Source organism: Notamacropus eugenii, chromosome 7 (assembly GCF_028372415.1).
Source record: "Notamacropus eugenii isolate mMacEug1 chromosome 7, mMacEug1.pri_v2, whole genome shotgun sequence".
Lineage (NCBI taxonomy): Eukaryota > Metazoa > Chordata > Mammalia > Diprotodontia > Macropodidae > Notamacropus > Notamacropus eugenii.
In genome coordinates, this window is record NC_092878.1 from 30203026 (window position 1) to 30219243 (window position 16218).

Consider the following 16218-nt stretch of genomic DNA (forward strand, 5'->3'; position numbering starts at 1 on the left):
GTGAAGCCCAAAATGGACCATATTTTTTTGAGAGTCTGATAAGTACAGGTTTGGCAGAACATCCTAAAGTTCTTATATGTTGTATTCATTCCCTTATATAACTCCCATTGTTGTGCTTAGGTAATAATTTATATCACCTGGTAAATTTTCATGCTGCCTCAATTTTTTTTGTTGTTGCCCTTGTGCCAGTTGGTCATTCTTTACCTTTGAATTTTATAGCTTGTTTTTCTTCCTTGTACTCTATTGAACTATATCCTGTTTCTTTTTAATCACCTCTCCAGCTTAAGGCTATTTCAGCATCTCATTCTTTCTCACAGGTTGCTAGCAGATGTTTGCTAGCCACAACCAACTTGGTGTCACTTGTAGGCTTAAAATTGGCGTTCCTTAGACATTTAAGGCACGTATGAAAATATGAAGTAGCATTTTGGTTTATTTGTTGCACTACACAGTTGAAAAATGAATAATTTGACCATCTACTGTGGGTTTTTGTATTGGGTGAGGCACCGTGAAACACAAAGTGTATGTTCACAGTATTTTGCTCTCAAGGAGCTTGTGTTCCAGTTGAAAATCAAAGGTTATATGAAACAGTAGCAAACAATCTGGTTGTTTGCTACTGTATGGTTAAGAGAAGGAAGAGGCTAGAAAAGATAGGAAAAGCTTTCTTGGAATAGGTGGGGCTTTAAGGAGAGTTAATACTAGGCAGAAAGGAGAAATGAAGACATTTCAAGTGAGAGGAACAATAAGAGAGAAGAAACTGAGGCAGGGAAGATCATGCTGTGTTCTTGGAACAGGAAGGAGATTAAATTGCTTTAACTGGAGAAGGAATATTGGAGTAGTAGAAAAATAGGTTGGATTGGTGTGTTTGGGTGAGACTATCTCACTGCTCAGTCTGGTGAAGTGGGATGGATCCCAACCATGGGTGACATTGCCATTCTGCTGACTAGGGAGGGCGTCTCCGACACATGGCTCTGGGCCCCGGGCTACTGGGTGTTCTTGAGTTCTTTCCCTTTGCTGTGGGCCCTAAGGCGCTGCAGTCCATATCTGGGAAAGGAACCTGAGGGAGGGGAGCGGGGCTATTGGGACCTGAGTGAGGGAATGAGCTACAAGTACCCTCTGGCAGCCTTCCTGGCGCTTCTCCCTATGGCCCCTGGCGAACTTCTGCACCCAGCTCCGCTGCTGGCCTGTCCGAAGCTTACACGTTCTCCTCGATTTAAACTGGGGGACCTCAGGATCCGGTACCCAAACGGAATCATGGACAGTTCCTTATACACCCGAAGCAGTGATATCCTTTTCCCCGCTATGCTGGCTAAGCTGGGGCCTTCCCGGAGTTAGGGACGGCTGCTCCGGCTCCATTATGTTTGGGCCCAGCCCTTGGTAGCAGCTGCAGTAACAACCATTTCCCTTATGGTTCCTCAAGGTGACTAAGGTGGGGCTGCTCTCCACCTGGCCCTCCCTGCTGGCTGTCCTGAGCCTGCCAGGATCCTGGTGGTCAGTCCTCTGCCTGCAGCCATTGGCCTGACCTAACACACTGCCCACTGGCAAGCCAGCTGCTGCCGTGCGGGGCTCTTCCTCTGACTGGCATTCCTGGGCAGCATTCTCAACAGATGCTGCCAGGCTTTCAACGAGGTGCCCCCGGATGTGGGGGCTTACAGTGCCAGGGATTGGGTAGCTATGGGGAGCAGCCAGGCCCGTTTTCTGGCCCCACTTCCTCTGGAGCCGAAGAACCTTCCTCCCACGCTGGAGGGATTGGTACAGCCTGTGCCAGGTCCTCCGGGTCTCCTGCCTGGCGCGTAAAAGGCAGAACTTTTTAAGGCCCTCAAACCCGGCCCTCCACTTCTCTGAGAAGGCTGGCAAGTGGCTGCTTTTGCTGAGCAGAGATCTTTGCTGGCCTTTCATTGCTCTGTGGCATCGTGGGACCTGGACGCCTGATGCTCTGCCCAGGGCCCTGCTGCGTCACCCAGCCCCCGCCCCAGGGCCCCGCTGGCAAAACAAGTCAATTGTTAGGAAGTTCTTCTTTCTATTAAAGTGAAATCTGCTTCCTTGTAATTTTTGTTCATGGTTCCATGTTCTGTTGTCCAGGACCAACTCAGTGTGGTGCAGTAGAAAGAGTCCTGGATGGAGAGTCAGAGGACCTGAGTTCAAATTCCCACCTATGCTATGCATCTCTTGGGGCAAGTAATTTTGCTTCTCTGGGCCTCAGTTTCCTCATCTGTAAAATGAAGGCTCCAAATTGTGGCCCTTTGGAAACTTTCAGAAGTTTGAGGCAACCATTCCTTTGTCTCCTCAATCTTCTCTAGGCTTTACATTCCAGTTCCTTTAATCTTTAGAAGGCATGGTTTCAAGTCTCCTCACTTCCTTGATCAACCCCTTCTTAGGGGCTCAGTGCTTAGAACTGGATGCAATGCTCCATATGTTGTCTGAATCAGCCAGAGAAGGGCAGGGCCACCTACCACCGCCTTGCCTTTGAATATTAATAAAGACCAAAATTGCATTTGATTTTGCTGTTGCATTGCCACATCATACTTATTGACTTGTATGGAGTTTTTGATCCATCAGATCCTCCAGATTTTTTTCACTTTAATTGCTATATATCCACATGTCTCCTGCCCTATACTTGATAGCTGTGTTTTTAAGCCCAAATAGAGGACTTTTATCTTTAATATATTTTTCCACATATACAAAGGTTTTTTTTTTTTTTAATTAATCTATGATTATATTATAGAGAGGCACTACAATGAAAATCTGACTTTAACACTGGAAGAACCTGAGCTCAAGTCCAGCCTCTGGCCCATATTGGCTGAGTGACCCCTGGAAAGTCATTTAAATCAATGTTCTGGGCAACTCTGAAACTATATATTGGAGAGTATTGACTTGCATCGTTAGAGGGACTTCCTTATCTAGGAGCTCCCTATCCCAATGAAAGCACAGACCTGTACCATATCCCTCTCATGATTATATTTCACCTTGTTAGCTTCAGTTGATCCATACTCATTTGGATCACTGGTCTGTTATTTAGTGTATTAGCTGCTGCTCCTAGCTATGTATCATCTGAAAATTTAAATGCATGCCACCTATATCTTTCTTCCACTAAATCATTGGGAAAATTTTGAATAGATTAGAGCTAGATTAGGATCTAGCTTCATTCCATCATAGCCCTTTTCCCTTCAGTCTGACATCAATCAATCCATTCATCACCACACTTTGGGTCTGGTTAGTCAGCCAGTTCTGAATTCACCTAACTATGCCGTTAGCCAGTCCACATTTTGCCATCTTGCCCAAAAGAGTATTATAAAAGGCTTTGTTAATCAAGATATACTATGTTCAAATCCTTGACAACAAAAAGAAATAAGGTTCATTTGACTTCCCTTGTTCTTATTACACCCATGCAGGATCACAGTGATCACCTCTTCCCTTTCTAAACACTCACAAACCTTGAATTTTACCAGAATTTGCTGTCAAGCTTAGTAACCTAAAGTTTCAATTGCCTACCATTCCCTTTTTTTGAAAACCACACAGCCCCCTTTCTCCTTGTGGCCGATTGATAGTTGGTTTCTCCTTTTTTTGCAGGGGACAATAGACTCCATGATGCTGAGCGCTGTCTTGTACAACATGGTGTTTTGGCTAGCATTGGGATGGACTCTATCATCTGCTCATAGTCCTCGGACTCCAGACCGAGTTTCAGAAGCAGATATTTAGAGGTTGCTCCATGGAGTGATGGAACAGCTGGGCATTGCTAGGCCCCGTGTAGAATATGCGGCTCATCAGGCTATGAATCTTGTGGGTCCACAGAGCATTGAAGGTACTATGTTTTATCCCTTCTTGGTTTTGCTTTGTCTTTTATTAATTGACTTAAAAAAAACCCTATTACATCCTCTTTGGTCCTTTCCCACTATTTCCCTTTTCTAGGCTTTGTATACCCACATATAAAGGAGGGATTTGCTCCCTATCATAATGTCTTAACTGTAAAATGGGGATAATAACGGCACTTGCTGCACTGGCTTGTTGTGTAGATTAAAAGAGAGAATATTTGTAAAGTGCTTAGCACAGTTGCTGGAACAAAGGAAATGCTTAATAAATGTTTCCTTTCAGTTCTTCTCACCCAGTAATCCAGAAGGCTATGTTTGGGATTGACTAAATGCATGCACTTATATCAGTAACTTGGTACTGGTGTTGATTTAGGTATACTTACCCATTTCCATTAGGCTCCTTTGACTGCATTATACTTCAGTAAATATCTGTATCTTTGTAAAAGCAGGAAATGCCTGGTTAGTCACCCCCGCCGTTGTCATGGAGAAAAGGTTCATGTGACTTTCAGAGTTTCCATTAATATCTTGGATCCTAATTATATGTGTACTGATGGAGAGTTAGTAGCTCACCTGGAAATTAAAAATGAGAGTTTATTCAATTTTCTTTTTAACCAGCTTTTCTAAACAGGAAAATAAACTAACAATCTGACATTTTTTACCAGTTTACTCTTCTCCTACCCTTTCTCCAGTTTTATGTCTTGTAATAATTGTTGTTGTTTGACCAAGACAGAGTGATATCTTGACTTTTGGACATAGTAAAGAGCATGCTGTTTCCTAACTCTGTCCTTATTCTGTCAATCAATATTGTACTCACTTCAGTGTCAGAAATTCTGGGTTTGAATCTTGACTCTTCCAGTTGCCAACAATGTTACATAAATTCTCTGAGTCTCAGTTTCTTGATCTGTAAAATGAGATTGGTCATATTTGTACAAGTTACTTGAAAAGATTACTGTTAAAATCCCATGAGTTAGTTTTTGTAAAGGTATCGTTCATCCTTCTTTCTCGAAAAGGACCAAGGAATGACATGACAAGCGTGGTGTCTTGACTTGCATGTAAATTGGATTGAAGTGAGGCAGAGCTTGGCAAAGTCATCAGCTTCACTCTCTCCTCCAGTCCAGAGGCAAAATAAAAGTCAAGATGACTGGAAATACTGTAGTCTCTGCTTTCATGGGGCTTACAGTGTGGCCAATATTAGTTGCCAGGCCAAGCTTCTGTTGCTTGGTAAAGCCCTTTGTCAATGATACAGCACTATAAAAATGTGAACCTATTTTAATTGTAATTGATTAAAGAACCAAGAATCTCATGATTATGTTCCCAACACAAAGCTGTAAAGGGAATTTCTTTAGATGTTAATCTTCCTTTTTCATGAACTACCATTTTTTGGGGGCTGACTTGTAATTTCAGTGGTGTTGGGGGCTACCAATGCAGATTGGCATCTGTTTGTCACAACTTATAGTCTCAGAGAGTTGTCTGAAGAGTTCGTGACTTTACCCAGAGTCACGCAACTCTTAGGTTTCAGAGGCAAGACTTACACCTAGATTGTCTTTTTGTTTTGTTTTCACTTTCCTTTGTATCATTCACTGTTAACACAGTACCTGGCATAGGTCAGGAACTTAATAACTGCTTGTTTACTTCCTGACTCCAAATGCAACTCTCAGTTCACTTCATCATACCACTGTCTAGTGCTATCAAATGCAAAAAGTGTTCCCATGGAAAAATATTCCATTCTGAATTGAGTAAAAACTTGTAGTTAGGTAAAGGTGGTGTCCATGAAACCATCTGGGGTTTTCTTGGCACAGATGCTGGAGTGTGGTTTGCCATTTTCCTTCTCCAGCTCATTTTAAAGAAGAGGAAACCGAGGCAAACAGAGTTAAGTGACTTATCCAGGGTCACACTGGTAGTAAGTGTCTGAGGCTGGATTTGAACTCAGAAGATGAGTCCTCTGTTCACTGTGCCAATTAGCTTCCCAACTAATGTAGTTATACAGCCTGTATTTCACATACACAGAACTCAGAACTCTGTTCTCTTCATTAAAATCTAAGTTCTCTGAGGGCAATGACTCTTTTGTCCTTTGCATTATCAGCTTTCATACCCTGGGAAGCACTTGATAAATGCTAGTTGATTGATTGACCCACCTTTGCTGAGGGATACTACTTATTTCAAAAGGCTCACGATTTCTTCACTCCACTAATGTAAATTGCAACTTCTCCATGTCCTAATAGACACTTGTCATGAACTCCTGTCGCTGAAAATACCCATTTTGTGGTGGCCATCCATTAAGACCTTCACCATCAGGTCTACCTCAGGACAGGTTGGCTGGCCTTGTACTAAGCTGACCTGCTGTATGCCTATACAGTCCTATAGAACAACAAGTTATAGAGCTTGGTTTCCTATTATGTCAATGACACAATTTCGTGCATCTCTTTTTCTCAGCCCTGGTTCCATTAAGTATTGATTCTACTTTTGTCTGAACCTTCATCATTATGAATTTATTATATACTACCTTATTACCTCATTGTCCTGGCAAGGGAAGGTCTCCGATGATGTTGGGCAGACCCCTGTGGAGGAGATGTGCTGGGAGGACATGGGCAGTAATCACAGCATGACGAGGTGTGTATTCATTGTAATCTGTACCATTGGAGAGGGTACCCCCATGAATGAGAATCGTGCAACTCTTCCAGGTGAGTGTCAGAGTTGGGGGGAGACCTTCAGAATCCTATAGTCTCGGAAACAAGTCACAGTTCAGATTGCACAGATCTGATAAATATTATATATTTATATTTATATAAATAATATTTAGGTAGTCCTATGCATAAAAAGTATTCTACTCTTTTAAATTTGGGGGAAAAGAAATAAGCATTTAAATAGTACTAAAGTAAAAAGATGAGCGTTTTAAACCTAAACATGTAATTGAAGTTTGAGGCCAGTGATCTCATGCCCATATTGTACAGTTGAGGAAATTGAGACGCAGAGACTTGTCTAAGGTTACACACCTAATAAATAACTGAGTCGGGACTAGAACCTACCTCTTCTGTGGTTGATTCTAGCGTTCTTTCTGTTGCCTGTCATTGTCTGCTCAACTTGTCTAAACCTAAATTCATCATCTTCCTTCACTGCATTAAATCGGTTCCCTTTTCTCCTTATCCAAAGCATCACTGTTCTTGCAGTCTTTGAAGCTTGAAACTTTTGAGTAATTTTGGGAGCTTTTTCTCTTTCATTTCTCACATCCAGTCATTCACTATGTTTTGTCCATTTTTTCCTTTGAGAATAGATTTGTCCCTTCCTCTTCATTCCCAATACCAACACCCATGTCCAAGGAAGGAAGGAAGGAAGGAAGGAAGGAAGGAAGGAAGGAAGGAAGGAAGGAAGGAAGGAAGAAAACAACTTTTTTATTAAGCCCTTACTGTGTGCCAGGCACTGTGTGCTTTGCAAATATTATTTCATTTGATCCTACTAACAATCCTGGAGAAATAGGTCTATTATTATTCCCATTTCACAGTTGAGGAAACTGAGGCAGACAGAGGTTAAGTGATTTGGCCAGGGTTACACATCTGGTAAATGTCTGAGGTCACAATTGAACTCAGGTCTTCCTGACTCTATCCTCTATCACCTGGCTGCCTCATTATTTCGATTCCTATTACTGTAATGGCCTCCTAATTGGCTTTCCTGCCTCCAGTCTTTTCCCCTGGCTTCTTCCTTCCTCCCTGCCCCCAATCCATTTTACGTACCGTTGCCAGATGAATCCTCTAAAACACTTTGAAGCAAATTACTCCTCACAGAATTGGTGACAGGATCAAATGAAGTGATACTCAAAGCATTTGTAACCACCAAGACCTACATAAATGTGTGGGATTATTATAATGTCAAGATTATCAACAACCTACAGTGTACCATATCAAAGCTGAATTCCTCTGCCGAGTTTTCTAAGCTCTTCGAGCATCCAGCCTTTCCCTACTTCTTATACTACACAATGCGATCTTGTCACATCACAGTCAATCCATTTTTCATACGCTTATGCTTCGGGTTTAAATAATATATAATTGCTTTATGATAAACGTTTAATGATGTTCATCATGGCATTGTCAGATGAGAATATGCAAATTACAGGGGAAAGTGAAATTGGAACCATTTGGATAACAGTATCCAAATGAACTGACCCTGGCATCCCTACAAAACTCATCTAAAAATATCCCTGAAACACATAGCTTCAGTGCTGTGCCATATGCCAGGGTCAGTTAATATGCCCAGCTGGAATGTTGTCATTTTTGTTACTTATTCTTCAAAATTCTCTTCCCCACTTAATTTTCTTTCTTCTGACAACATTTTTCTTTCCACTCTGAAAGGAAGAGTAAAGTCACCTTCATTATTAGGTCACTTTATCAAAGTTATGTGATTTTGTGGAAACTCAACAGTTCTCATCAACAAGAAGAAATCTGGGAGAAGCAACATGTGGCAATGGAAAGTTATAGAACCTGAGCTTGAAAGCTTTGGCAGAATGTCTTGTGTAACCTTTGACAAATTATTTAAACTTCTTTACCTCCATTTCTTCAAATGTAAAATGAGGGGATTGGGAGAGAAAATGCCCAAGGTTCCTTCCATGGTCCTGTTAGGGAAGCTTAGAGAGTTACATATCCTTAAATGACTTGTGTGTGGTCATGTCAAAGGCAGCATACAAACCCAGTTCTTTCTGACTCCTCTATACCAAGGTTCCTTCCATTGCTCCCATCTTCCTCAAAAAACACAATTGATTTAATTCGACATTGTTACAGTTGAGTTCATTCTATTTTTCACAGTTGACTGGGGGTAGGAAAAGTGGAATGAAGGGAGTGGACTGCATGGCTCCTCTGGTGCCTTCCAGCCCAAATTCTATGGTCTTCTGAGCAGTGTTTGGTGAGAGGCAAACCATGGCATCGTGAGAAGCTAGTCTTAGAGTCAGGAAGTTCTAGGTTTAAATCCTGATTTTGTCACACATACACTGGTCTGTGACTGTGTAAATAACAACCTCTCAGTCTCCTCTCAGTATATAAGACTACAAATTGGAGAACATATGCCAGTGTGTACCGGTAGAAGGAGTTTCCTTACTAGGAACTTCCTCTATTCATGAAAGCAATGTTCTGGACCAAAAAAATATTTTAATCTACTACTCTCAAAAAAGAAAATCATGCAGTTCAAGATAGGAAGAAGTCATTTTTCTGCTCAGTTTAAAAAACAAAACTGTCAGTCTATTTCACAGAGAATTTAGAAAATGTCTTATTATGAGCTTAGTGTCATAGAAATGCCCTTTGATCTTGGCCATTTTATGACTGTCATCACCATAGTAACAAGGTATGCTAGTTGCCTTTACCTAGTGGAGCTACGAGAAGATATGGCGGCTTTCCCATTCACTCAGCAAGGAGTCCTCCAGGGTACAGGTGTCTGGAAGAAACCATATTGGTCCTTTTCCTTGTGAATTGTCTCACACAATTCACAAGCTCTGGAGAGCTCTATTTCCACATCAGTCAAAGACTAAGGAATTTCTGCTCCTTGAATGTCTTGTAAGGAACCTCTGTCAAAGTTGGCTGTAAGCCAACCTTCAAAATTACATTTTGTTGGTACAGCCACAGTCAGCTAACATTTATTAAGTACCTACTGTGTGCCAGGCACTAAGCACTGCTTTAACATAAGACACATGGAGTAATGAGTAAAAGGAAACATTCAGTCATATGTTCTAATACCTTGTCAATCACTTCCAGACAGTTTTTGATCTCCAAATGGTTTTCCCTCAATACCCACCACCATTTTCTTTTTTTCAGGCCAACCCTCTTTCCTTCTATACTATACCTTATATTTCTTTAGAGGTTTTCTCCCATGAAATCCAAAGGCATTTGTAGCTATTAATTCATTGATTCTCACAATGTCCATGTCAAGCAGGTGGGAGGTCAATGTCACGCCATATTATTTCCCAAGTTAATGCATTTAAAAGTATATTGTTGTTATTCAGTTGGATGGGATTGTTTCCCCCCCCCCCCCCCGAATTCTTCATATTCCTCATTTCTTGTTGATGTTCAGTTGTGTTTGACTGTTCGGGACTCCATTTGGGATTTTTGTGAGAAAGATATTGGAGGAGTTTGCCATTTTCTTCTCCAGCTCATTTTACAGATGAGGAAACAGGATTAAGTAACTTGCCCAGGATCACACTGCTAGTGTCTGAGGCCAGATTTGAACTCAGGGAGATGAGTCTTCGTGACTCCAGGACCAACACTACCCACTGCATCACCTAGTTTCACTGTAGGGCATATATACCAAAGGGAGGTAAATTAAGTCAAACAAAAAAAATCAATAAGGATTTATTAAGTGCTTATTATCTGCTGGGGATACAAAGAAAGGCAAAAAGTAGTCTCTGCTATTGAGTAGTACATAACCTAGTGGAGGAAACAATATACAAACAACTGTCTACAAGTAAATAAATATGATAAATTGTAGGTAATCTCAGAAGGAAGGCGCTGGTAACAAGGGAGCCGGGCAAAGGCTTCTTGCAGAAAGTTGAGACTTGAAGGAAGTGGGGGATGCTGGGAGGCAGAGAAAGGGAAGGAGTCATGGGGGACAGCCAGGGAAGGTGCATGGAGCTGGGAGGTGGAGTGTTTTGTTAAAAAAAACCCACAAAACCTCAGCAAGATGGGCATTGTCCTTGAACTGTAGGACAGATGGAGAGAAGGAGACTAGAAAGACAGGAAAGGGCCAGGTTATGAAAAATGCTTTCTTTATGGTCCATTAAATTTGCTATTTCTTAAAAAAAAGTTTTTATTGAGGTCTTTTTCTACCACATCACCATGGTTTCCCCTAGTATCCTTTCCCCTCTCCCTTCCAGAGGAACAAAGGAAGGAAATATGCTGGGGTTTTTGAATATAATAAAGAAAATAACCAAAAAAAAAATCAACGTAACAGATCAATACCTTGAAAAAGTCTGAAAATGTGCAACATACAGTTCTTATGTACCTCTATGGCCAAGATCAAAAAACATTTCTGTTACACTAAGGATTTGGATTAGATGACTTCTGGGCTCTCTGAGCCTATGAACCTCTCCAGACTTGGTCCTGGCCTTCAAATGACAGATGTGTAGTCATATCTGCTAGATTTCTTTTTTAAGGACCATACCTTAAACCCAAATCACTCTGGCTCTCATTAACTGTCCCACCATAGGTTCCAGCTCAAGTCTCATTTGGTCTTTGGGCTCTGATGGCTCTGAGTGAGTATAAATTGCAATGGTCTCTGTTTTGGCCAGAAACCCTGACAGTCTTCCCCTCCCAAATTGATTTTTTTTGCTTTGGGTAGGTAAAAGTGGCCTTTCTTTGCCTCATTTCTCACCTAGCTTTAATCACTGAATGGATGTTGCTTGAGTCAGAGACCTGGGAAAGACCTTAGCTTAAAAAAGGCCAAGGTCTCCTATTGCATTGGGGCCATCCCTAGTCTTCCTGATCTATATCTTGCCACTTGCACCCAGATGTCTCTGGAGGGGAGAGAGAGGCTGGTTATTTTGTACAGCCCTGCCCCAGTTAACAATTCACTTGCAAGTCATGATGTCATGGTTGTCTTTAAGAATGAAAGACAATCAACCTACTACGTTAAGCTCTGGGAATACAAACACGATGAATGAAATAATCCCTCTTCTCAAAAAGTTTATGCTCTAATGAGAGAGACAACAAATACACACACACATATAGACACATATATACATACATACTGAGAATAATAAAGAGAATGAAAACAAAGTAGTTTAATATAAAGTAGAGAGGGAGGGGTGGTGGTGCTAGAATGTGGAAAGACCATGTAAAAGGTCTTCAGCGATGTCTTGAAGGAAGAGAGGAATTTTGTAATGTAGAGATAAGTAGGTATTATATTCCAGGCATGAAGGATAACCATGAAGGAGAAGGAGATCATTGTGAGGAATAAAGTGGCCTCAATTTTCCAGGCAAAGTATGGGAGGCTTGAGAGAAGAAAAGGTTTGGAATAGCTTCTCTGGAATTGTGAGTTGGGAATTCAGTTAGGAAGGAATTAAATCATAACAGTAGTCAGCATTTATATAACACTTTAAGATGTACAAAGCATGGTAAATATTTCATTCATTTTATCCTCACAAAAACCCTGGGAGGCAATTGTTTGCATTTTACTAAAGACAAAGCAGAGGCAGACAAATTAAGTGACTTACCCAAAGTCTCTGAGCTAATCAGGAAGACTCATTTTCCTGAGTTCAAATATGGCTGTGTGACCCTGGGTAAGTCATTTGATCCTGTTTGCCTTGGTTTCCTCATCTATAAATGATCTGGAGAAGGAAATGGCAAACCACTCTATTATCTTTGCCAACAAAACCCCAAATGGGGATCACGCAGAGTCAGATCTGACTGAAAAATGACTTAACAACAACACAGCAACACTCTTCTGTCTAGTTACCTCCTAATAATGATAATAACTATGCCACAATTATATATACCCATATATATACACACATATGTGTGCATATATGTGTATGTAGGTGTGTATATATGTGTATGCACACATACATATTCAAATACACACCAGTAGGTAGGTGCTATTATGATCCCAATTTTAAAGGTGAGGAAACTGAGACACAGGTTAAGTGACTTGCCCAGGATCATACAGGTAAGTGTCTGAGACAAGATTTGAACTCAGGTCTTCCGAATTCCATGTTTAACTCCCTATTCTCTGTACCACTAGCTGCCAGTGAGGGTCCAGCTGAAGCTAGATAACACAAATTTATAGTGAATCCAGTTGGTTTCCCTTGCATTATGAGAAATCATTGAGAAAATGACACAGTCATTTGGAGCTCACAAAGAGGGAGCTGCAATTCTCGATTTCACCACAAGAGGACAGCAGCTGCATCTTATTTGTAGGTAAGAGGAAAGCCACACAAAGTGAACCGGTCAGGCACTGTACATTTGGAGGCCCTGTGGGTCCCTGGGAAGCCTCAGCTGATTTTTGTTTTCAGAGGACCAGAAAAATCACCCTATTTCCAGGTCATCTGTGGTGTGGTGAACCCTAAGATCTAATAGGACTGGATCACAGGTTTTACAGTTGAAATGGAAACTGATATTTGTTTGGTCCTTTAGGTCATCCTGGACCCACCATTCTCTATGTGCCCCTCCAGTTAGCTCTCCATCCTTTCCTCTGCCACTGAGCTCAGAGGATGTGCCAGGGCCACTCTGGACCGAAGCAAACTGCTTCATTAGAGCTACACTAGGAATACAAGAACGAAATGCCTTCATCTTTTCTTCCTCTATGTTGCGTATCAGCTTGCATGTATGAGCTGGAGCTGTTTCCCTAGCATTATTTTAAGTACGTAACAGTGGTGACTTTTACATTTTTCGTCTGTGTAACTTTTCAGCTTTATACTGTATAAGATAATGAAATCCTGCTTCTAAAGCCTAGAAAATGTCCTTTTTTTCTGTTTGCGTTATTATTAAAATTTTGGATAAACTGGATAAGATGACATCTAAAGTCTCATGATTCTGGTCAGACCATGGAAAGGCTCATGTGAGTTGCTCATTTTATACTTGAAGTCTAACCACCATTGTACTTCTGAATTTCCAGATAAAATGACTGTTTGAATGAGAAAGTCAGGGACCTGTGTGTTTTAAGAAGAATGATTGATTTTAACATGGAAGTGATAACCTTCACTTTTTGCCATATCACTAAGTGCCCATACTTATTGGTTACACACCAATGTGAACAAGATTGATCCTGGCAAAATTGTGAAGTGAGCAGAGCTGGTCTACTTTGGTAATTCTCTCATATCTAGACTCTTGAAGACACTTACTTGGCTCTGCCTTTTGGAGTAATTCATTGGCAAGTAGCAGTAATTCCCAAATAAATCAGTGGATTATGTTTATTCCTCTGTAGTAGCATTAGCATATATGAGAAATACTTCTGGGAAAAGGGTTTTGATTTGAATAATTTAGGGAAAGTAGATATAGAAGGCCCTATAACCTAACTACTCCTTGGCTTGTGCTAAGTGAGGCAATCTTTCTGGGTCTCAGTGATCCCTTGGGGAAACTGGAATAATCATGTACAACTTTTTGTATTGGAACATTGTTTCCCAGACCATATTTCCCAGAATCCTGGTATTCCAAATGATTCAGAAAGGAGTTCAGGGAGAAAATTTCCAATGTCAGCAATATTTCCAGGCCCCCCTCCCCCCAAAAAATTTGCTATAAAGTATTGCATGTACTTAAAACGTTTATGTGTGCCATTTTTAAAATGTGAAAAGGGTTTAAGTTTTTTCTTTCTTTCTTTCTTTTTTGTGCTTTAAAATTTCCAACACTTTATCTTTGGAGTTTTGTATTGTATACATTTACCATGACCCTTGTCCAGCATTTCTTGGTTCTGTCCATATATTTCAAGCTGAAAATCTGTGATATAATTAAGTGTGGAAACCCCTGTCCTGCAGAAACAACTGGCAAAATGGGAACATTTTGTGTAAATAAATTATTATTCATAATATTCTAATAGAGTAGTAAAAATGATTTTAGTTGCTTGGTTGCCAACGAACTCCTTTCTAAGGGGATATACCCCAATTATCCAAATCAAGGAGAAAGTTTAATGTGAATAATATAAAACAATAGATACTCCCTAGTTCATTTTGGAATGCAGACACAAATTCACTCAGGCTCAAATCCTCTGTGCCCAAGTCTGATTTCACTCCCAGCTCAGGGCTAGTTGGGTAATAGGGCTGAGGCAGGAAGCCCATGTTTTCCCAGATAATCTCCAACAATGAATGCAGACGGATATAGGAGGACTCCAGCTTACCAATGGGTTGTGTTCCCAAAATCCATTTCTAAGTGGTTTGGAACTCAGAATGGATTTTTCCATAAAATCAGTATATAATGTGTGTGTGGGGGGAGGGGGGGGAGGGTTGGGATGTGGGAGAGGAAGGGGGGATAGAGTTGAGCAAGTACAAAGATAAATGTTTTTTTTTCCTAAATATCAGCAAAAATCAGCATCAGCAGTAGGAAGACCTCTGTCTTCACTAAAACAGAAGTATCTTCATTTAAAACAATGAAGATGACCATGGTAGATACCTATGGTGGTCATACAAATCCTTGTTTCATCCTCTGATAGGTGTTGCAATTCAAAGGATCCCTGGACAAATTTATCTCTTTGCATCTACCAAGGACTCTTTTACGATCTTAATTCATGGGACCTTATTAGAAGAGTGCCTTTGATGTTGCATTTTGATCTAGAGTTTCACATGTTTTTTTCATAATCAACAAATCAATGAGATCTTATGTTCCTTAGACAAATTTTGGTTCCTTATGTTTCCTATAGTCAGTCTAGATTGAGTGTTTCGAAAAAATGTGCCCGTTCCCATCTCGTATTTTCATCAAGCGTACTTTTCATAGTATGTAGATCATTCTCACAAAGATTTTATAAAGATGAGAAAACAAGCATTTGGGTCAGTAGTTACTGATGTCTTAATTGCTCTATAAAAATAATACCATTTGTGATACCTCCTCTCTTCCCTAGGTCATTTGGTATTTTCAGTGCTTTCTGATATTTTCAAAAATGATCCCTAGGTTCTTGCAAAATTGTGTTACCAACAACATAAGCCTCTTTTGTGCATACTTTGTTTTGGTGAAACTTGTATTGTTTTCATCTCTGTAGTGTCAATTTTATTTTCTTATAGAGCATGGCAAGGGCTGAATTCTGTGTTTTCATGATCAGCAATGATGAAAATGATTGGCCATAGAAATGTTGACAGATCTGTTCCATTTTTTTGTCTGTTTCTTTTTCTTCTTCCAGTTTCAAACTTTCTACATATTCCTATTCATTGTTCTTCACTGTTTTGTGAAATGATCCTGCTTAGAATTAACACCTGTGCAAGTCACAAATCTTGAAATATTAAAGAAGGGTAATAGTGTAGTTTGTATCCCCGAACCTATTCAATTTGACATTGAGAGGGAGCTAGTTAGAATTGTGATAGGTAGCTGTTCGATATACTGGGTGATACTCTGGACTAGAGTAAGGAAGACCTGAATTCAAATCCTACCTCAGATACTTACTAGCTATGTGACCCTGGGCAACTCACTAAACTACTCTCAGCCTCAGTTTTCTGACTTGTTAAATGAGGATAATAATGGTTTCTATTACATTGGCTTGAAATGAGGATCCCATGACATAGCATATATAAAGTGCATGGCAGACCTTAAAATGCTATATAAATGTTAGCTGCTATTATTATTAGTTAGAGCAAGTCAGCTTGGAATGAACACTATTTCATATCTGCATAAATCCCTCACTTAGTGCATATTCATTCAGTGTTCATTATTTTGACAGGCATCGATCAAGCTCATATTACATGTAAAACTATCTGCTAGGTGTTGAGTATTCATTTAAAAAATGACATACTCTCTTTGCTCAA

General features: G+C 40.4%; 1 protein-coding gene and 1 pseudogene across 1 annotated transcript in view; one reads left to right on the forward strand and one right to left on the reverse strand.

The window, feature by feature from the left end:
* The window catches only part of LOC140513807 (uncharacterized), a 66509-nt gene that overhangs the window by 2388 nt on the left and 47903 nt on the right, over positions 1-16218 (forward strand). Inside the window, 2 exon segments of the mRNA XM_072623804.1 lie at positions 2080-2171; positions 3568-3799. Of these exon segments, the coding sequence (XP_072479905.1) occupies positions 2080-2171; positions 3568-3799 (324 nt within the window).
* LOC140513800 (sentrin-specific protease 5-like) lies at positions 413-2080 on the reverse strand (annotated as a pseudogene).